This window comes from Echeneis naucrates, chromosome 4, assembly GCF_900963305.1.
Source record: "Echeneis naucrates chromosome 4, fEcheNa1.1, whole genome shotgun sequence".
NCBI classification, from domain to species: domain Eukaryota; kingdom Metazoa; phylum Chordata; class Actinopteri; order Carangiformes; family Echeneidae; genus Echeneis; species Echeneis naucrates.
The window spans coordinates 16,274,270-16,296,972 of record NC_042514.1 but is presented as its reverse complement, the minus strand read 5'-3'; the positions used below and the strand labels follow the sequence as shown (position 1 = coordinate 16,296,972).

The 22,703-nt window shown below is 38.6% G+C and overlaps 1 protein-coding gene across 1 annotated transcript; it reads left to right on the top strand.

The window, feature by feature from the left end:
• The first annotated feature begins 543 nt into the window (after positions 1-543).
• Positions 544-22,270, top strand: LOC115042209 (phosphatidylinositol 4,5-bisphosphate 3-kinase catalytic subunit alpha isoform-like). Its single transcript, XM_029500279.1, has 26 exons — positions 544-855; positions 1,296-1,371; positions 4,386-4,489; positions 4,590-4,758; positions 5,014-5,140; positions 5,592-5,801; positions 6,118-6,212; positions 6,356-6,511; positions 7,134-7,379; positions 7,933-8,018; positions 8,608-8,713; positions 10,807-10,959; positions 11,155-11,289; positions 12,681-12,805; positions 13,129-13,210; positions 13,586-13,750; positions 14,034-14,137; positions 14,278-14,449; positions 15,206-15,312; positions 15,416-15,537; positions 16,197-16,275; positions 16,410-16,580; positions 16,828-16,945; positions 17,465-17,616; positions 18,177-18,339; positions 18,477-22,270. Exons 3-26 carry the CDS (start codon positions 4,434-4,436, stop codon positions 18,582-18,584), a joined length of 3,207 nt encoding a protein of 1,068 aa, XP_029356139.1. The 5' UTR covers positions 544-855; positions 1,296-1,371; positions 4,386-4,433; the 3' UTR covers positions 18,585-22,270.
• The last annotated feature ends 433 nt before the right edge of the window (positions 22,271-22,703 follow it).

The window sequence follows — 22,703 nt, the reverse complement described above, 5'->3', positions numbered from 1 at the left end:
AACATCCAAAAGGTGATCACAGCTAACACAATTTGTCTCAACACACATACGGGGACTTGGAAATGTGTAAATTTAAATCTCCATTTTTACCATACATTTGTATTGTATTTTCTATTTAAATCTGCGCTGCTCCGTTTGTCCTGTGTTTACACTGTTTAGACTGTGTTTACGGTGAAGTTCCCTCCCTGGAGAGCGACTTCTTCTTTATTTTCTCATCTGTTCAGAGAAACATCTCGTATCCAATCGTTTGTTCAGAGTGAAGATGTGATGTGTCGTCCTAAATGAAACCGTATGAACATGTTACACCGCCGATCTGTCAACCCTGTTAATCCCAGTGTGTGTGTGTGTGTGTGTGTGTGTGTGTGTGTGTGTGTGTGTGTGTGTGTGTGTGTGTGTGTGTGTGTGTGTGTGTGTGTGTGTGTGTGTGTGTGTGTGTGTGTGTGTGTGTGTGTGTGTGTGTGTGTGTGTGTGTTAGAGGAAGGGAGGAGGGCCCCCCGACAGACAGCGTGGCTGCATTGTCGCAGCGAGGCAACTTGTCCGGTCCGCCAGCAGCTCAGCCGCTCGCAACATCCTCAGGTCCAGCCTTTCCCACCGGACATGCGGGGTCTGCCTTCGTCGTCTAAAGATATTCAGTTCGCAGTCCACGACGGGAGGATTTGTTGTCGGTGTGGAATAACGGGTACCGCCACAGATACCGGGCGCAGAGGCTGACGGGCGACTGATAACAGGCTGCTCTGCCCGGCGCCGGGAACCACCAACCGGCCGCTGGGAGCCGGAGGGGTGGGAAGGGTAGCTAACTGGCATTAGCCAGGAACAGCATCCCCAGACACATCTCCGTGTTGACGCCCAGAGTAGGTCAGTATGCCGAATTAGTGATGCTTTGTTTCTCCTTTCAGTGGACAAACGGCTCGTGTCGGATGTTGGTGGTACATTTTCCAACAAGGTGATGACAGGCTCCGCGTTAGCCGTTAGCTAGTGAACAGGAGCGCTAGCTAACATCAACCGTTCCCAAAGTGGTGGACTTAATAAAAAAAGATGTTTGTATTAAAGCGAAACCCCCACAGTTTGACGGGTTAACAGATTATCTGGGGTTGGTCATTCTTACAAGCGCACACATACATATGTATGGACCCTACGGTGTTGTGTGTCTGTCATCTCTGTGCTGTCATCCCAAAGCACCCAACGTTAGCTAACCTGCAGCTAGCAAGCCCGGATCACCCGGACTGCCTCAGTGATGACTGTGTGTGCTGTTTGTGTTTTTAATTTAATCAAATCTCCTCCATACACATATTTAGTGACTCAGTGTGGGGATGATTGAAGGATGAAGGGTAGAAGTATCCCATCTTCGTAATAAGAGGACTTCTCTCTGAGGTAAGCTGCACAAATACACCTCTCCATCCCTCTGTTGACTGTCCAGCAGTCGTTGTGTATCAATGATGAGATTGTTATGAAGTGACTGTTGTAATTACAGAGCTATCGTAATTTAATGGAGGAAGCTACATTGAAATGTACTATTGTAACATAAATGCCCCCCCCCCAAAAAAAAAACCCACATTGTTGTGTAATGTGCTCCAACTGACTGAACTGCATTGAACCACAAATAAATTGTGATGTACACACTGAGCATGTGTTTAATCCCAGCAGCCTGTTATATCTTGCCCACACAACAAATTGTGCAGTTGTATTTCAGTATTCAAAGCAAGCTTGTGTCCAGGCCACTGTTTTCCCACTCCCCACATCCTGTGTTTTGAGGAAGCTTCCTCTTTTGTCCTAAAGTGCTTAGCTGCATCCTGATCAGGGTCACAGATCACAGAACTACTCAATGGGTGGTTTGTTCTTACTCAAGGTGTTCAGTTTTAGCTTTTTTTTTGTATGTATTCAATACTTTTTTTTTCATGAAGTTCAATGGTTCACTGCACACTCTTTTTTTTCCCAGATTCTTATTTTCTGTTCTCTGTATTTCTTACTCTCGAGGTTATAACTAAACTTTTATATGTTTTAATGATTTTTTTGCCAGTTGGAGGATTAATGTCAGAATTCAGAGGGTTTACTATACTCACTTTGGTCTCCCTGCCCATTGTGTTAGTTCTCTATCCATTCAACAACTCGATGTTTATCCTGGTCAGGATTGTTTTGGCAGCAGGGCAAGCAGTGTTGGCCGGGCATTGTCCTTTTTCTCACCAGCTTCCTCTCGCTCATTGGGGCTCCCACTGAGGGATCCTCGACCTGATAAGCAGAGTGAATTGCCATTAGTGTTGGTTTGTTTGCCATGTTAGTCAAACACAAATGCATATTTAAAAGCTGCCATGTACAAGGCAACTTTAAATGATGTATACAGCAGTGCCTGTAACTTCTCCAGCTTCATATGATATGCTACAATTATCTGGAGGCATTATTATTCTAGCTCAAACACAGGAAGATGACTTTCCTGTTCTTAATATTATCCAGAAACCCGAAAGTTATATTTCCAGCTGGGTAAATGAGATGTTAAAGCCAGCAGTGGCAGTTCAATTTGAATCTGTGAAATTCTGGGTTGTCGACAGTGAATCAACAGTTTGTAAACTGGCTAAAGTGCATAAAACCCCAGTGATGGGATTCTAGGTGCTACTGCCCAATATTGTTGGGTGTTTCCTGGTACGTGGTACAAAGCCAGTTTTTGATATTCTTATGCTATATGCTATTGATATTTTCCCAGTATTCACTGTCAACAAGTGGTGTTTATTTTTTTTTAAGCATTTCATTATGTTGCCAGGGATATGTGTGATTAGTTGATTAGATGTCCACTGAATGAATAAGAGATGGTTATTGCCCCAATGAATATTAAGTAATACTTTGCTTTACTTCTCATTTTGATTCTTTCTGTTTATGGCCATGGACTGTCTTCATCTGAAGTTATAATGTTGGAATTTCCTTGAAGACACGCAAATGCATAGTTTCACATCACTGTGTTACAATCTGCAGTTGACTCACTGTGTTGTTTTGTGTTTGTGAGTCTTGGACATGAGATATCTTTCTAAAATAGTTGTCAGTGAAGTCCCAAAAGACTTTGATGACACAATCCTGATCTAATCTTAACTGATAAAAGCACAGTTACTGAGAATAAGCACTTTTGTTTACTTATTTTTCTGCTTATGGGCTGATAATTCCTGCTCATTGCGAAATGTAAATGTCAAAATAATAATAAAATATGAGTTGAATACTTCAAAACACATGATGGCCATTAAGTAATCTGTCATGACATCAAACTTGAAAACATGAATTGCAGGCAAGCAATAAGAACATGTTGAATGGCTGCAATAAGTGAGGATACAGCAACAGGTCCACCAAGCCTCTTTGCGCATATTTTGCATTTTAGGCGGATCAGCAGGGACAGTGAGGATGAACAAAAGCCAGTATGCAAATCATGCGAAAGAGTATTTCAAATCAAACTTAACTAATCACCCTGAAGACCAGCATCTGGATCTGTACACTGAAGTCAGGGTGAGTGAGTTTCAGTTGTAAACTTTCTATTAATAGAATTTTGTCAGCTTGGTCATTTTTATAACATTATGCTAGAACAACAAAAAAATGCAAGACATAATATAGAGTTCATTGTGATATCAGATTGTGGGAGCAAACAGACTTGTTTGAGGAATGAGTGAGAAGTTATTCTTTTGAAAAGCCCCTGGGAGACTGATTCTATTGTTTCAGTTAATTGTTCAGTTCGGTATAAAGTATTTTTGTATTTAAAAACGCTGGTGTAAAACATTCTGATGTTTGACATTGATTTAATTTTTTGAAAAAATAGGGTTAGGGTTACAGTGTTTTGGTGCTTACTATGCATGCGTATGTTCCAGAACCGGCTCTGTGGTGACGTCAGGACGTCCCACCTACAAAATGGAGGCAGACAGCCTGCAGTTTTTTTTTTTAATCGATTTTGGGACATTTTTGAATCGTGGTATATGAAAATTGTGATTCTTATATGAATCGATTTTTTATTTTTTTTGGCAAACCCCCAATAGAGAGTGATATTATACTGAAGAGTTTTGTTATGACCATGCAGTGGCGACAGCCGTGGCCAGAGGCCTTAGGCTTTCGGGGTAAGACGTCAATCTGTTTTATTCACATGAAAAAAAAAATCTCTGCAATGCCTCAGGGGAATTTCTTCAAATTTGGCACAAACATTCCCTTGGACTCATAGATGAACTAATAAGAACTGTGTGTGAGTTGGAAAATTTACTTATACTCTGAAGGTCTGAAAAGAAGCATTAATTAAAATGTGTTTAATAAACATGCTGCTATTCATCTATTTTTTTCTTTGTATCGCCTCTGAATGGAACAAGTCCCTCAGTCTTTATTTTACACTATGAGGGCCGGAACCTCCTTTAAATGTTGTGGTCTTTCAGGTTGTGGTCTGCAGCTTGACTGTGTGACTGAGCTGGGAGACAGAGAAGATGCCTCCCAGGCCGTCTTCAGGGGAGCTATGGGGCATCCACCTGATGCCCCCCAGGTATGACATACTTGATCTGTCTATTTATTAGAAGCTCAGTGAGAAGTAGAGAATGAAGTTTGTCACGAATGTTATATAATAATGGTGGATGCGTTTGCAGGATTCTTGTCGACTGTCTGCTGCCCAATGGGATGATTCTGACTCTGGAGTGTCTCCGTGAGGCCACGCTCATCACCATCAAACATGAGCTGTTCAAGGAAGCCAGGAAATATCCCCTCCATCACCTCCTACAAGAGGAGACATCATACATCTTTGTCAGTGTTACACAGGTAAGAATTTTTAATCTGAATTTGAATGTCTGATCTGAAGACATCTACAGAAATCATTTACTGAAAATCTAATGATGTATATCGATGGAACAGAAACTGCCCTGGCAGGGGTGTTTTGTTAAAACGTGAATTTGTTGTAATGAATCCTTGACTGTCAGCTCTTACACCCAGTCACCCTTTGGGAGAAAGCAAAGTCCAATATTGAACACAGCCTAATTTTTTTCTTTCGTCTCTTTCCTTTTTTCTTTTCTGCAGGAAGCAGAGCGAGAGGAGTTCTATGATGAGACTCGTAGGCTATGTGATCTCAGACTTTTCCAGCCTTTCCTCAAGGTCATTGAGCCAGTTGGCAACAGAGAGGAAAAGATCCTCAACAGAGAGATTGGTAAGATAGTCTTCAATTGGTACTCTTGCAGGCAGGGGTTGTTTAAGTTTTATTACTTTGGTTAGTTGAAAAAATGTGGATTGCTTGGTGTTTGTTTGGAAAATGACAAATTTTAATGGTTAATATTAATTCTAATTTTCATTACAATTTGATAGATATTGTTAAACGGAAGCTGAAATATATATATTTTTTTAACTATTTTCAAATTCAATAGTATATTTAGTAGCTCTAAATGTTATTAGATGAATTCTGAGCTTTTTATTTTGGGGTATAAAAGCAGAATTGAAAAGTTACTTAACATTGTTTTTGGAGTATTGTTTGATGTGTTCTAGGAAAATACAGTAGATACAGGAAGAAAACATAATCTTGTTTCCTCTTTAAATTACCACATCTGGTCAAAATTCCCCTAAAAGATCAAATACAACAACGACTCTGCTTTGTGGTCTGCCAGGGTTTGCCATCGGTATGCCAGTGTGCGAGTTTGATCTTGTGAAGGACCCTGAAGTTCAGGACTTTAGGAGAAACATTCTGAATGTTTGTAAAGACTCTGTAGAGCTGAGAGATGCTAGTGGGCCGCACAGTCGAGCTCTGTACGTCTACCCACCCAATGTGGAATCCACACAGGAACTTCCCAAACACATTTATAGCAAACTGGACAAAGGTAAGTGAAAACTTCAGCCTGCTTTGTCATTGAATCTAACCAATATCACAATATCTTTATTACTATATTTTTGAGAAACTATACACTTAAAAATAACTGGAGGATGTCATGGAAGTAAGAAGCTTCTCATCAGTACAGTACCGAATGTCAGCTAGCCAGGGATATACAATGGATAGAAACTATACTCATGAATATTTTAATCAATGTATTGATTAAAATGCTGACAGTGTGATGCGATTACGGTAAAACAATACTTGAAGTGGTATGGTTCTCAATACAAAAGCCTCGATTTCTAATTCTCTGTCTCTTTCTGCAGGTCAGATTATTGTTGTTATTTGGGTGATCGTCTCTCCAAACAATGACAAACAAAAGTATACACTAAAGATCAACCATGATTGTGTACCAGAACAGGTGAGCATAAAATGAAAGAAAACTAATTTAATCATTCATGGGAGCAAAATGTCATATTTAATTTGTTAATTCAATATGAGGAAATGATAGGACACTTAAAAGCTATGTACCGTTTCCATTCTTTTTGGATCCCTCTACTAAAGGTGATCGCAGAGGCCATTCGTAAGAAGACACGCAGCATGCTGCTATCCCCGGAGCAGCTAAAGATGTGTGTTCAGGAATACCAGGGTAAATACATCCTCAAAGTCTGTGGCTGTGATGAATACCTGCTTGAAAAGTACCCCATCAGTCAGTATAAGGTAAGAGACATGAACAAATTTCTGTTTAAGTATCAGTGCATAACATTTGTTAAGATAAAGCCCTTAAAATGTATTAAAGCTAAAATGTAGCTTCCTTTGCTATTATATATTTCTTTTCCTAAAAGTTAATTGAGAGTAATCTTAATAGTTAGTTCTGTTTGAAGGACAGTATGTATAGGAAGCTTTTATTTGACTGACTGTTCCTCAAGTGAATAATGGAAAAGTGCAAACCATATTTTCTGACGAAAGAACATTGTCCAAAGAAACAAATACTAGGAAGATGCTGAACAACATGGAAAAAACCCCCTTAAATTTCTGTATCTTCAATGGTCATTAATTTTTAGTCAAAAATACGATGTCAGCCAAGAAAAGTCAAATCCACTGGCTTTCGTCAAAACACATCAAACACTTCTCCCTTCACTGTTATGAACTCATGCTCTGAACAAGGAGACATTCCCTCTGAGGCACATCAAAGTAGAAAATGCCCACTATGTCACTGTTTCCTCTTCAGTCAGCTGTTGGCAAATAAGCAGTCATTGGCTAGACTTGTGCACGGTGTAACTGTCAGCTCTGTATGGGCTCTCCTTTCAACTGTTCTTCTTTGTTCTGTCTCTCTCTCTAGTACATCCGTAGTTGCATCATGCTGGGCAGGATGCCTAACCTGATGCTAATGGCTAAGGACAGTCTGTACACTCAGTTACCTACAGATAACTTTGTCATGCCATCTTATTCTCGACGCATCTCCACTGCAACGTCCTATATGAATGGCGAGGCAGCTGCCAAGTCGCTGTGGACCATCAATGGAACTCTGCGAATACGAATCCTCTGTGCCACCTATGTTAATGTAAACATACGAGACATAGACAAGGTTTGTAGGGATTCTACCAGTGCCTCTGGCAGCTATTAACAAAAAATATTCTTGAATCCAATACTTTGTTTTAACATCTCAATAAATACTCTAAGCTAAGCTAAGGCCTAAGCTTAAATAAGATAAGAAAATAAGAATGAGCTTTCAGTTTTTAGATAAAATAACCAGTGTGTTTAATTTGTTTGTTGCAGATTGTTGGGTAAAAGGGAATGTTTGTGCATTAAACAAAGTGAATATTTGTCTTTTAGCAGTATTAGGTTTTCCTAATTATGCTGGGTGTTCCACCTTCCATCTCCCTTATTTCCTGTGGAAACAGAGTCTTTGTCCAAGTCTCATGTGAATGTAGACCTTTGCCAAGGGAAAGTAACTCTGGTTGCTAACTTTGGTGTGCTCTTTTGAATCATATTTCTTAATGTAACAACCTACCAGACTTTATATTACTGACAGGAGAGGTTATCAACTGTCAAGTCACAAGTTTGTTGCATCAAATTCTTTTCATTGTGGTAACTATTGTTTCTTTTACATATATTTTGCTTCTCCCCTCTGCTTCTAGATATATGTGAGGACAGGCATTTACCATGGAGGTGAACAGATGTGTGACAATGTCAACACACAAAGGGTACCCTGCTCTAACCCCAGGTAATTCACCACCCTACAGGGACAGAAAATTCTGCAAAGCACCAGTTAAAAGAAAGACCTTTGAATATATAATAATAATAATAACAATAATAATAATAATAATCACTTTCTTTTAAGTGACGAAATGGACACAGCAATACAATTATTTGGTGAAAAGTGAAACAGGGAAAACCTAAAATCGTATAAATCAGTCATGGCACCTGATAATGGAAATATATATTTGATTGATTCCCTTTCGCTTAAATTCCTCAGTCTAGACAGGTAATTTACTTTAAGCAGTACAGGAGGGTAAGTTAACAGTTTAGTGCTCGGTAGTAACATTAAACCACTGTATTGCATTACCTTGTTTTCATCACCAGTTGAGAAGCAGTTTTCTTATTAAAGTAATTCCTGCAGTAACATATCTAAATTAGTTTTATTTTTCAATGCCTCTGTGTAGGAATACATTTTGTTGCTTTGTATTGAGTCTGGAAATATTGAAACAATTGTAACTTCAGGTCTCTTTTTGATGATCGTAGCTTGAGTTTTAGTTCAACGTGTTGTTTTTGTCTTGTTCCTTATCTGTATGTCCCTCATTCATATTCTGCAGGTGGAATGAGTGGCTCACCTATGATATGTACATCCCAGACATCCCTCGTGCCGCTAGACTATGCCTCTCTATCTGCTCTGTCAAGGGAAGGAAGGGAGCAAAGGAGGTAGGAAAGAAATCAGTGAAAGTGAACAATTCTTCACTTCATAACTGACTTGAAGTGAACATACAGAAACTGTAAGTGTTAATCGGCTAGTAATGGAAAAATCATGGAGGAGCTTATTCAAAATGTCACAGTAAAATAATTGATTTTTGTTTGGTACATTTGTGAGTAATGAAAATGTCATTGTAAGATTGAATATGCAAATAATTTGTATTAGGGCTCAGAAAGGTAATATGTTAGCCTAAGGAAACTAATACCTAATCATAATACTAGAATAGCTGAAACAGGCAGTGGTACAGCTGTCACATTCTAAAGATAGCAGGCAACAGATGAACTTCCTGTGTCAAAACAATGGCACTTATATGTATAGCTGTCTTGTTGTATGCTCCTTTTGTGTGTGTGTGTGTGTGTGTGTGTGTGTGTGTGTGTGTGTGTGTGTGTGTGTGTGTGTGTTTTATCGTGTGCGTGCTGCCCTTGTGTTTCTGTATCTATGACTGCAGTGAATGGGAGCTATGGTATCATTGTGGCTCTGTTTAGTTACTAATCAGCCACAGACACTGTGATGGCAGAAAACATCTCAGAAATATGATCGACAGAAGAGACTTTTCAAGCTAGAATATGTTTGATATGTGTAATCCACACAGAGGTCATGTTGTGAAAAAGGAAAAATTGTTTGCCCTCAAACTCCTATATGAGTATCTGAAAAAAGACATACAGATTACATGGAAAATTCAAATTTAAAGTCAAGGCTGTAGAGTTAGCAAGTCTATAAAATTAATTTAAAACTTTAACATGATAATAGTTTTGGGTTTTCTGCATGATATTAGCAGAACGTATTAGTGTAAAACACATGAAGATTGCCAGTATTTTTGTGTATTTGATTTCATACTTGTAAGAGACACCCACACTCATTGATTTTTCTTCCATCTCACTCTGATGTAAAAGCTGGAAGAGAGACAGAGATGTTTGTGAGAGTGCATGAGTGCATCAATGAATGCCAGACATGAATATAGTAACTGACACCTTCGGGGAGTCTCACCTCCTGCTGTGCAATGCAAGGTTCAGGTTAGGTTAGCGGATGCTCTTTCATGCCCCACCTGAATTAAAGATAAACACTTCTCCCTTCACTCCCAAAAGCAGCCTTTTGTTCCAGCACTTACTATTAATAGGTGCATTGTGACTGGCTGTCTGCGTGTAACTCTGTCTACCTCACCTTGTTCCATCACTGCCTCTTAGTGAATACTCAGTGTGAAGATCAAGATGTAATCTGAAACATTTTCTTAGCCTTTGTGAAGATTTGGTAGAAGAGCAGTTAAAATAAGTTGTTTGAAGATCCTTTTGATCTTGACAGAACACTATAGTATAACCGGTATTTTCACAAATTATAATAGCATAAACCCATACATAGTATTTTTTTGGTGTGCAGCTTGTCTTTTATTTTAAGGCAGACATTCACAGAAAGTCCCAGTTCAGTGTTTAAGGTAATAGTTTTCTGCTGTGGAAATGAGGTCTGGGTGTGTCATTGTATTTGTAAGGATGACATCTTCAACCTCTTTAAAAAAACATCAAACACAACTATTTTAATTTATTAGCCACGTTTTAACTTGTTAACTTCTTAAATGAAAACAAACCAATTAAGTCATAACATTTCACAAAACCTGATGAAACCTATATCTATACTGTTAGTTAAAGGAACTGATTAGAGACAGGTAGACAGCATACACCAAACAGTATCCTCTGTCTACCTTAATGAAAACTAAAATTGGCAGGATAGGTTAGCAATTGTTGTTTCACAACAAGGTGAAAGGCAATGAATAGGTCTAGTGCATAGAGCAACAAATCTTGCAAATGCGTTGTGCTTTCATTTAACTGTTATTGATATGGACTCTTATCTGAGTTACTTTAAAGCATCCTTATTACAGAAAAATCTGAATGAGACTGTAATTACGTTGATATGATATCTTTTGCTAATTCAAAATTATTCACCATCTGTGCTTGTGTCTAATTGTCTCCCATGAGATTCTCACATTGAAGTCAATTAGAATTATAATGTGAGTGTTTCTGTCTTTGTCTCTCTTTCATTCGTCTCTCTTTAGGAACACTGTCCGTTAGCTTGGGGCAATGTGAACTTGTTTGACTACACTCACACGTTGGTGGCCAACAAGATGGCTTTGAACCTCTGGCCTGTCCCGCATGGCCTTGAAGACCTCCTTAACCCCATTGGAGTCACTGGATCCAACCCTAACAAGGTATTAGAATTTAGTATGGTGGTATTTAACACATCCTTTTGCACAGTGTACATATAGAGTTTGATATGGGAACTGTACCAAAGCTATGCGATAGGAACATAGCAGGTCTTCGCGTTTCATTAATAGTTTGATTGCTTTGTGAGACACCATAATTTACACAATGTAATAGCATTTGTTTACTCTTTTTTTGTCTAGGAAACACCATGTTTGGAGCTGGAGTTTGACCACTTTAGTAGTCCAGTCAAATACCCTGATATGAATGCGGTAGAGGATCATGCAAACTGGACCATCTCGAGGGAATTGGGATTTAACTACAACCTCTCTGGACAGGTAACAACCTTGTCACTACCTCCTGTTGAACAGATGCAATAATGTGGAGATTGTCAGTTTTTCAAATGGAGATTCGCTATACCTCAAATACCACAGGCACATGAGGTTCATTGGTGAGAGAATGAAAGACAGCAGTTTGAGTCCAGTGTTTTAATTAGTGATTTAATAAATGTGGTTAATATTTGTCCTACAACTATATACATTGTTAACTGAGTTGGTCTAACACTTTTGGTATGACACAGCAGTGTCATTGTGTGTTATTGTTTTCAGTCATTCATGATGGTGTTGGTGATTGTCTCTTATCAGTTTTGATGTGTGGCATGAGAACCATGATTTCTGACATGATTATGTGGTTGGTGTTGCTCAATATGAATTCAGAAATATATAAAATGCATAATTCAATTTCATTTAAATCAGTTGGAAATAAATGCAGATATATAAATACATTCACAAGTGAAATTCACAAAGAAAAACAAAGAAAAACAAAACCAACGGATTGTTGGAACACAGCTTCTCATCTGATTCATAAGAAACATGATAACATAATCCAAAAATAATTTACCACCTGAAAACCATTTGTGTAATGTACCTTGTGCATAGATTTAAAGCTGTGCGACACATAGTTGAGTACATCTGGGATAGCCTAAATGCCAGCTTTTCAAGGAGATTGGCTCAGAGAGAGAAAACATGATACTAAAGTGTCATGTTGTTACAAGGTTCATCAAATACTGTGTGATGCAAGATAGTTGGACGGGACACTGTTGGTTTATAATTTATGATGATGGCGTACTCAGGTTGATTGCAGTTCCTCTATCTGTAACTTGAGTAATGAGTCTTAATCAATTACAATTGTTTATGTTCAAAGCTAAATTTCACGCTCATTATGACACAATGAGCAAAGTGACCACATCCAGGTCAGCCACAGTACGGTTGACTACAGGATAAAATACAGTAATAAATACTTTACAAATGACAGCTCTAATTTGCATAAAAAATGTTTGGGTGCTTTGCAAAATATAAATTCTGCCAGCAAGAATTGAAATCAAATTGTCAAGTAAAGAACATTGTAAATGAGCTCCATCTTTATCAATGTGCAATTCTCGATAAATTAAATTCCAACATCCCTGTGTCGTTTAAATTTTCAGGTTCAACACAGCTGTCATTTTACACATGTACATGATAAGTGTTACCATGTAATCACATATAGCCAGAAGGTATTACAAATTAATTCCTAAGAAGAGATAGAGAGATAATATATTTTATTAACATTCTAAAAATATTACTGTACCATTTTTATTGTGTTTTAGATGTTAAATATCAAGATTTGACATTAGAATGTTATGTTCAAAATTTTTATGTTGTATGAGTATGTTCTTTCTGTTGTGTTTTAGAGCAATCGAGTGGCCAGAGATCATGCCCTGACAGAGAGTGACACTGAGCAACTGAGACAGCTGAGTAACAGAGACCCTCTATCAGAAATCACTGAGCAGGAGAAAGACTTCCTCTGGAGACATAGGTAACCTCCCTTTTAATGGATAAATCAAAATTTGGAACCATAGATTTACAGAGCATAATGCAGACTTTATGTTCTTTAATCTGACTGTTGCAGGATATGTGAGCTTTAATCCATACTTTTTCCTGGTTAACAGCTTAGACAGCTGTTATCTTCTTTTATTTCTTCCCCTAAACATGAATGGGGAAAATACGCTTCCTTGATTAACTTTAATGGAATTTGGCATCAGTTTTAACTTGATTAAGAATGTATACGTATAAAAACAACTTATTCGTGCTTAAATTAGAATGCAGCATACGATTCTTATTGATTTTGCCCCCTACCAGACACTACTGCATGAACATCCCTGAGATCCTTCCCAAGATCCTCCTCGCTGTGAAATGGAACTCCAGAGATGAAGTAGCACAGGTAATAAAGGCCATGTCATTTCTGGCATGCTTTTACTATAACACAGTTTTAGGTCTCAGTCTGATTACTGATACTTGAAGAAAGATCAACACAGTACAGATGTTCAACAAAGTACTTTTAATTTAAAAATGGAAGTAGAAAAAATACTTTCAGTTTTCTGACAAAATATGCAACATACTATTAAAATACAAAAATATTAACTTGTCAAGTACTTCTTGTCTTCTTAGCTGTAACTTGCAAAATCATATACATTTTGCAACACGTCTACATAGCTTCTAATTTTGCTCATTTAATTGTCTTTGCATGTTTATCATTTTTGATGAAGTGTGTGTGTTGGAGTATTGATTCATATTTCTTGGTTTATATTTTTCCTAGATGTATTGCCTGCTTAAAGAGTGGCCATCTATCCGTCCTGAGCAGGCCATGGAACTTTTGGACTGTAACTATCCAGACCCCATGGTCAGACACTTTGCTGTTCGCTGTCTTGACAAATACCTCACTGATGACAAACTGTCCCAGTACCTTATCCAGCTTGTGCAGGTGGGTCTAGCACAGTGGTGACACTATTGAATTCAAGGAGCTGATTGATGAAATTAGGTAAAATAAAAACAGAGAAAGAGTACTATGATGTGGGCTGTGGAGTAACTTTCCCCAGAATGTCTAGGCAGAGACTTTATGTGTTTGAAACCACTTTTTATTTGACCTCTTCCTGTGTGTTACTTTTCCGCCTCTAATGTGTGATGGTTTCCAGTGTGTACAGACTGCATGATGTGGAGATATCAGAATTTGAAATGACTTATCGCCCTCTCTCCTACCATTCTAGGTTTTAAAATATGAGCAGTATCTTGACAATCCCCTGGCACGCTTTCTCCTCAAAAAGGCCCTTACCAATCAAAGGATAGGACATTTCTTCTTCTGGCATCTCAAGTGAGTGATCCGTTGTTTTTTCTTAATGTTCCGCTTTCTGTGAGTTTTTTTTTTTTTTTCCCAGAAAACTGAAAACAAATTTTTCCTCCCTGCCACACACTTACTGTTCCTCCTCACTTTTCTTTGTGTCTTCTTCACAGGTCTGAAATGCACAATAAGACAGTGAGCCAGAGGTTTGGGCTTTTGTTAGAGGCTTACTGCAGGGCTTGTGGCATGTATCTAAAACACCTGAGCAGGCAGGTAGAGGCCATGGAGAAGCTCATAAACCTCACAGACATCCTTAAACAAGAGAAGAAGGATGAGACACAGAAGGTAAAGAGGGTGGCAACACAAATACTAACATGCACTAGCACATACAGGAACTTATGATTTTCAATGTCTTTTATCTCACAATTTCTTACAATAGTTGACTGTTTACAATATGTGGGACAAATTGTGGTGATGTTGTGCCTAATTTTTTCTACTTAACCAACTCTGCAAGTTTACAAAGAAAAAAAAATCTAAGTGGTGTTGGTAGAACCAGCAATATGAGGTTTTAGTCACTGATGTCTGCACAATAGCAAGTGCTGCAGTCTTCACAGACATGGTGTATGATTTTGCTCTCCTTAGTTTCAAACTCCAACAGAGCACTGTGTGGTGAAGCAACATGTCACTGTGCAGACAGACCTCTACCTTGTTTTAGCTTACAATATCCAGCAATGGTGTACAATGAGAGCCATGACACAGCGCTAAAATCAGAATGTTATTTATTTATACTTTTGTTACAATTTATAATGTATAAAATACATATCACCACTGTGTTTATCAGCTTCTCAGTCTGGCCACATTTCATTTGTGGCTTCTACAGTTACTTGGCCCAGCCATGAAAGCAAGTCTGACGACACCACACATTAAAATCTCATTATTTATGGTTATACAGTTACTTTAATAAAACAGCCAGGGGAAAAAAAAAAACAGATTTAATCTACCGTTATTGTGATGTCTATGAAATGCAGCCTTTTTCTTAAGATTTCTGTGTCGTCAATGCACATGTATGCTATGTTTTGCTTGTGTGTTTCTCTTGTGGAGGTCCAGATGCGGTTTCTTGTGGACCAGATGAAGAGACCAGACTACATGGATGCCCTGCAGAACTTCACCTCTCCTCTCAACCCTGCACATCAACTGGGAAACCTGAGGTTAGGCACCATTGTTAATGAGCTGTGTATGTTTAGTAATGTGTCCATGGGTTGTGAAATAGACACTTACATAGTTTGATAACTTGCATTAATTTGTGCACAGGTTGGATGAATGTAGGATCATGTCGTCAGCAAAGAGGCCATTGTGGCTGAACTGGGAGAATCCTGACATCATGTCCGAGCTCCTCTTTCAGAACAATGAGATAATCTTCAAAAATGGAGATGGTAACAGACTTATACACACCGTTGCACACAACACTTGAAACTTTTCTTCCTGACCTCTTAACAAAACTGCTTGATTTCAGCTTGTAACCTCAAACCCAAAATATATTTGCCTTAATTGATGTTAGCATTCAGTATGAATATATCATTCCCAATTCAAATGCAGAAGCTTTCCTTCATGATAAAATATGAATCTCATTCACTTGACTATTATCATGATAAACCTGAAGGAAAGCAATGTGGCAATGCCCTTCAACCAGTTAAACAAGGCCCATCTGACTTATTTTGCACAGTCTTGCAGTAGTCAAATGTGTAAATTCAAAACAACATCTTAAACTAGACACAGACACTTAAAGATACTTGTTCACTGGAGTCACTGGAGTGTTAACACATACAGTAATTTGCAGTCTATATGATGTGTTTACACAGCACCTGCTGTTCACCAATTCCCATTTGTGTAATGCAGCATTTTTCTCAATTCCAATCCTAAATATTGACTGAAAATGTAAAGAAGTCCATTAGAGGCTGCAGAGTCATAATCATTGTCTATGATAATCATTCTTGCTTGTCCTTATTTCGTGTTTGTCTGTCATTATTCCATTATTCAAATATATTATTAATTGTGACTCATTAATTAACTAATGATTCTGTCTGTGTTGTAGACTTGCGTCAGGATATGCTGACATTGCAGATTATTAAAATCATGGAGAATATTTGGCAGAATCAGGGACTGGACCTACGGTATTGTTATCTCAGTCCATATTTTTCTCTTTCCATCTGCTTCAGTTTAATTACTCTCTTTGTCAGTCTTTCTAATCTCAGTGCATGGTGCCTTAAAAAAAAAAAACAAAAAACTGTTTCTTGTGTGCCTCCAGAATGCTTCCGTATGGCTGTCTGTCATTAGGGGACTGCGTGGGTCTAATTGAGGTGGTTCGCAGCTCCCACACCATAATGCAAATTCAGTGTAAAGGTGGCTTGAAAGGAGCTCTTCAATTCAACTCAAACACTCTGCATCAGTGGCTCAAGGACAAGAACAAAGGCGAGATGTAAGTTGTTCTCTTACCATATTATTTTTACGGTATCTCTGCATCACTAGGGTACGGTATGACATTTCTAATGGAATGAAACATTCCATTAGAAAAGTGGACTGTGGGCTCCAAACAGATTATATAGAGTTACAGCAAATTCAGTCTGCCTCCATATTATATCCATTTGTACTGTATGTTTTATGCAAGTAGTCTTGAAACATTTACATGCTTCAATCGTCACTGCTTACAATGTTTGTACTTGCAGGTATGACATGGCTGTGGATCTGTTTACAAGGTCCTGTGCTGGCTACTGTGTAGCTACATTTATTCTTGGGATAGGAGACAGGCACAACAGCAACATCATGGTCAAAGATGATGGACAGGTAACTTTAAATCACACACATCATGCAAATTTTGCACATGCAGCTTAGTTCCTAAAGACGCCCAAGGAGAGAAATATACAATCAAATACAACAGCTAGTGTAGCTCAAATTGCTGAAAAATTGGAGACAGTTGTCAGGCCACAACCTGCATTTTGTGTTGTTGTGTGGGGGGTTGTGTAGATGCAAACCAATCTTTGGGTGTTTGGGAATTTTTGACTTTTCAGCTTTTCTATGAACGTTATTTGTTTTATTTCTTGTCAGTTATATTCTTTTGCAGCAAGTTAAAACTGTCTGAAGACTCATTAACACTAAAGACACAGCTCCCAGTAAATACTTTACTGCTCATAGAATAAATGTAAGTAGTTCGGGGTATAGAAGAGAGGCAGCACAGTTGAGTATAACCTTGAGTAAAATAAATAATAAAGTTGCTGCTTATTGGTGTTAATGTCCTGTTTTTTCTCGGGTATACAATTCATTGATTTGCCTTTGTGCTTTTCTTTTTGTTCTGCTGTTCTTAAGTTGTTTCATATAGATTTTGGCCATTTCCTGGATCATAAAAAGAAGAAATTTGGCTACAAAAGAGAGCGAGTACCCTTTGTACTGACGCAAGATTTCCTCATTGTCATCAGTAAGGGATCCCAAGAGTGCACAAAGACCAAAGAGTTTGAGAGGTACTGCAGCATCATTGTTGTCACTATTGTTCAACTGGAAAGTTCACACAGTGGTTTTTATTTAAGAAATATGTAGGGATGGAACAAAGGGTTGAATTTGTAAATTACTAGCACAGTGCATTCATGTTGCCTCATATATCTCAGTTGAGCAAGTTTCCACTGAACTTGTGTAAATGACGCTTGAACATGATGACAGTGTTTTGGAACTATATAGATGGTTTTGCGTCAGTGCCTACGAAAGATTCATGGTGATTTGTCAGTATCGTTCCTGTCTTGTCAGCAGGCCCTAGTATTTTCAATAGAATTTGCAACATAAGGAAATTGACTCTTGCTTTAGTTTAATTCCTCAACCTGCCAGAGCTCCATAGGAAATGTAAATCCGGTGTGCTAGTGTTATTTATGAATCGTCTTGCCTTTCTCCATCAGCCCTGGTTCTAGGTGGGTGTCATTGACTAAACATTGAGCTTTCCTTTTACCCTTTGCTGATATGACTGAACTGCAGCTGCTAACAAAACTGTGTAAAGAGCCCTTTAACACGTTGCCTTTACCCTTCCCTCCAGGTTCCAGGAGATGTGTTATAAAGCATACCTTGCCATCCGGCAGCATGCTAACCTGTTCATCAACCTGTTCTCCATGATGCTGGGCTCTGGCATGCCTGAGCTGCAGTCATTTGATGACATTGCCTATATCAGGAAGACCCTGGCCCTGGAGAAAAGTGAGCAGGTCTGTAGGCTTTTCCCTGTGCTCATTCCCATTCTGCTCTCATCTTATTTTAATAGAATCATTTTCTTTCCATTTTTGAAGCCAATTGATTTTCATTTACTCATAAATCTCTGCATCTACTTTTCTGGGATGTGCAGGAGGCTGTGGACTACTTTATGAAACAGATGAATGATGCTCACCATGGAGGGTGGACAACCAAGATGGACTGGATATTCCACACAATTAGACAGCATGCACTAAACTGATCTCCTGCACACAACAAAATCAGAAAAACACCAGTCCCACTGTAAAGTAATTAGTTTTGTTGACCAGAAACAGCATTAGTCTTTCAAGGAATTTCAGTTCTGTTACAGCAGACACCAAAAAAATGGCTTGCTTCTTGCCATCATCATCTAACTTTTTTGTGTGGACATCATGCTGCACTCGCACTACCCTCCGTTTTTTCTGGGGACCGACAAGGGTTTTTCCTCAAATCCTGGAGAAGATTTGTCCTACATGGCTACTATGCTTCCTCTGTTTTTTCCCGACACATATAAACTGAGTAACCAAGGAAACTTCCCCTTACTCTCTGGAAAAACACAAATTGGACAAAGAAGATCTTTCTGCCAAGCTGTAAAAGTAGCCATAAATGGAAATAGCCTTGCTGCTCTTCTGCTGTAGTAGTGCTGCGTTGCGATTCCATCCCTAACAGGCAGTGCTAAGGAAACACTTTTCTTTTAAATCCAAGTGGGCACAAGGAACTGTCTAAATTAACTTAGAGTATAAATGTACCTCAAATTGTTGTTTTGTGCAGGTTTACTGGAGTAATGACTTCTATAAGTATTGCTGCGTGGAAGATGCCTGTTGCCCTTGTTACCCTTTATGAGGAAATTTCAAAGCTGAAAAGCTACACTTCAGAAGAGTGTCTGTGTCACTTAGCACAATTCTGCAAGTGCCCATGGCTTCAGTGAAACAGCACTGCACTCTTGGGAACATTTGTTGGCGGTGCAGCTTTCAGCTCATAAGCATATATGTCAGTGTGGTAATGTCTTTCCATCAAAAAAAAAAAAAAACAAAGCAGCACTCACCACATTCATCATGACTTTTAAAATTTAGTTATGTACCCAGTTTCTTTCAGTTTCTACAGAAGCAAAACCCTTAACTGGCACCATAGTTTGTGTAAATACATTTTTAGTGTTAACCTATTAAGCTTCTTCCGGCTACCACAGGAGCAACCACTTTTTCGTAATAGTCTTGTTGGTCCTTGTGAATTAAGACCGCTTTTTGCCTCAGTTACTTTTCAGTTAAACATCTTGTCTGATTGCATCAGTAGTCTAGTTAGTTTCACTGTGGATCATTTGCAGTCATGTTACAAACTGTAAAGATCAATTTGTTTTTCACACACAAAATGGCTGGAGTAGAAGTGCCAGTCTCAGATTTTATGAATAATGGGACCTGTCTTAAACCTCTGGATTGTCTGTCTCTTTGCGAGCAGAAGCGCAGGGGAATGTCACGTCTTCCTGTTGGTAAAATGCCTTGGCATCACAGCACAACACTCCACAACCCTGCACACTGCTAAGTCCTGCAAACTCTGCCTAAGCAAGTTGTAGTAAGTAAATCACAAAAGCACTATTAACATGGCAAGCATGGCGATTTATAGGAAATGCTAGATTTGACCTTCTGTGTATATTATTTGTATATCTAATTGTGTTTTTAGCATGTCCCCCACTGAAATGTCTGACAAAGTACATTTTACTGTCTTTACCACACATTTGGTGGGTATTTTTTTTATCCAGAATAACTCTCACTGAGCCTATAACCCTGGCAGTATTTGAGCCATGCTTTCTGTTGCCAGGTACTTTGAAAGCCATGCTCTGCACTTTTTTGTTACAAACTGGATATATATATTTTTTTTTATAAATTTTTCCCCAACAGAGACATTTGAGCATATAGGTTTTTCAGTATTTCTAAGTCCCACTGAAATCAGTAGGGCATCTCTTGTGAAAAAATGGCAAATACCCATGGTAGTGAGATTTGAGCAAAGCCCTCAAATCTGATTTGATCGCCCAAGAATAAGTGCAGCCTAGTAAGTACAAAGTGATGCAGGAGTGTTGATCTCCACCAACCCTTTGCAATAAATTTACTTTAGCTGCACTCTGGTAACATAATCAAGCTTTTTGCCAACTCATAACTAAATGCACATTGTGGCATTGTGGGGCAATGAGCTGGTCGTCCTTCACTTTCCATTGGATGAGTTTATGTGTACGTCCATGAATCGAAGATTGGTCAGTAATTACATTTTAATGTTTTCCAGAACAAAAAGCATAAAGATTTTTTTGTAAAAGTAGATTTTTTTTTTCTTTTGAGTTTTTTTTTTAAGATATACTTGTTATATAGCAAGAGACAAAAGAAGTGGCAGGATTACAGCTTGAAAAATACAATTTTTGTTTGACTGTTTTCAGAGCAGACTATGGCTGGAGGATCTTTAGAAATAGAAAATTTGGTAATTTTCTCTAAAATGTTACTTAACATTGAACCATGAACAGCATGGTTTTTTATGTACTAAGACCTGTTGTGTGTTGTCTAGAGAGAATGTAGTGTTTTACAGGAAAAGGTGCCTCAGAGCAGCCTCACAAGTCCTCTCTATGTATTTTATTGTGTGTTCAGCTGAATTTTATTATCTTAGTAACCCGAAAATATGAAACGCGAATCTAGTCAGCAGAGAGGAAAGTCTGCACTTTGCCAGTTCAACTGTTGATTGTATTGACAAGCCAAAGTTGTGGTCTGTTCTGGTGTGGCACCCGTGTGATGTCCTAAAATTGCATCATTAATCTTAGACTAGAATGTATTTAACTGCTAACATGGATGTTATGTGCACTCATCTTTTTAAGTTCTTACATTAAGTGGCGTTCCCTCTCTCTGAAGTCAGATGGAATGCCACAAAACAGAGTAGTTTATCAGCAGAGAGCAGCTCTCCTCCTCAGCTCGCTAATACTTTATGTTCTTCACGTGCCAAATCAGGCATCACTGAAGCCTGTGGAAGCTAATACTTTATGAGTTACAGATTAAATGATAAAAAAAAAATGAAAAGGTCAGGGCGTACACTTAAACAACAACAAAAAAAAAAAGTTCTCAATTCCTTTTCAAAAGGACCCTGTCAGAAGAAAGGTAGCCTAGTATGCATGTTTCTCAAGCAGCATAACCAGTGTGTATGATGTACATTTTGAAGCAGCATTAAGCAGTATGTATGTACAGTTACAGTCTAACCTCTTTTTCTAAGGTAGGCTTCATGTGTGACAAACCTGTAGTGTTGTTATCTTTAATATCCTTCGCCATATATGCTCCAAATTGATAGTGTGAGTGTGTGCGTGTGCATGTGTCCATATGCAGTCATTATCTTTCTGTGCAGGTTGCAGAGCTTCATTGGCAGGCCCCAATGAAAACCCACACTGTGTGTGTGTGTATGTGTGCGTGTACAAGTCCATGTGTCTGCGCGCAGTGACACTGAACTGTTGCAGTGATGGTGTCTTTAAATGTTTTCTAAGTCTTTTTTCCACTGGCTGATCTGTGCCAGAGAAGAAAAACTAACTTGCTGAAGTTTTTTCAGAAATACTTCAGGAACAAGTAAATGTAAAAGAATTGACACTTTTTTTCATACATCAGTTGTAAATGTTTTACTTGAAATGTCATGAATTGGAACCACAGCTTTGCTGTATTAGCGATGCAAGGGTGCAGTATCTATTCAGTGCCGAGACTGAGAGTGTGTGTGTGTGTGTATATATTTGCTGTTTCTTAAGCTAAGATTGAAATCTTTGTGTACAGGCCATTTGTTTGTTGAAGCAACTATTTCTTGAAATGATCAAGGACTGAAGTTGCGCTCGAGTCCACATTTCTAAGATCAGGTGCAATGAGAACTGTGATGAAGTATTTAATAAAATTCAGTCGTCTTCGATTTTCATTTTCAGCCTCATAATCATACAGTTGAGGCTCAGCTCTGTCATGTTTTCTCAGAGCTTGTGTGTTTATTTTCTTGAAAATCCACATTAGCACTAAGTTGGTGCAGGAATTCTGTGATAACTGTTGCACTACAAGGTCCACCCTTGAGCAAAAGACTTTAACGGCGTCCAGTCTTTACCTCTGAACTGTCAGATAGCTCAACAATGATACACGGGCCCATATTTGCAGATCTGCTCGCCACAGAGCTGGTTTAACCGGCTGTTTCGATTTGTTGCTAAGCCAGTGTTGTCCGACTGAACGGATCAACTGAGTATCACATAATGACACTCATGATCACTGTACCAGGGTTGAAAAATACTGAGGTTTTCTGCAAAGTGAGAGAGACAAAGGAAAATTTCATCCATCATCTCGTCAGTTGCTTTCACTAT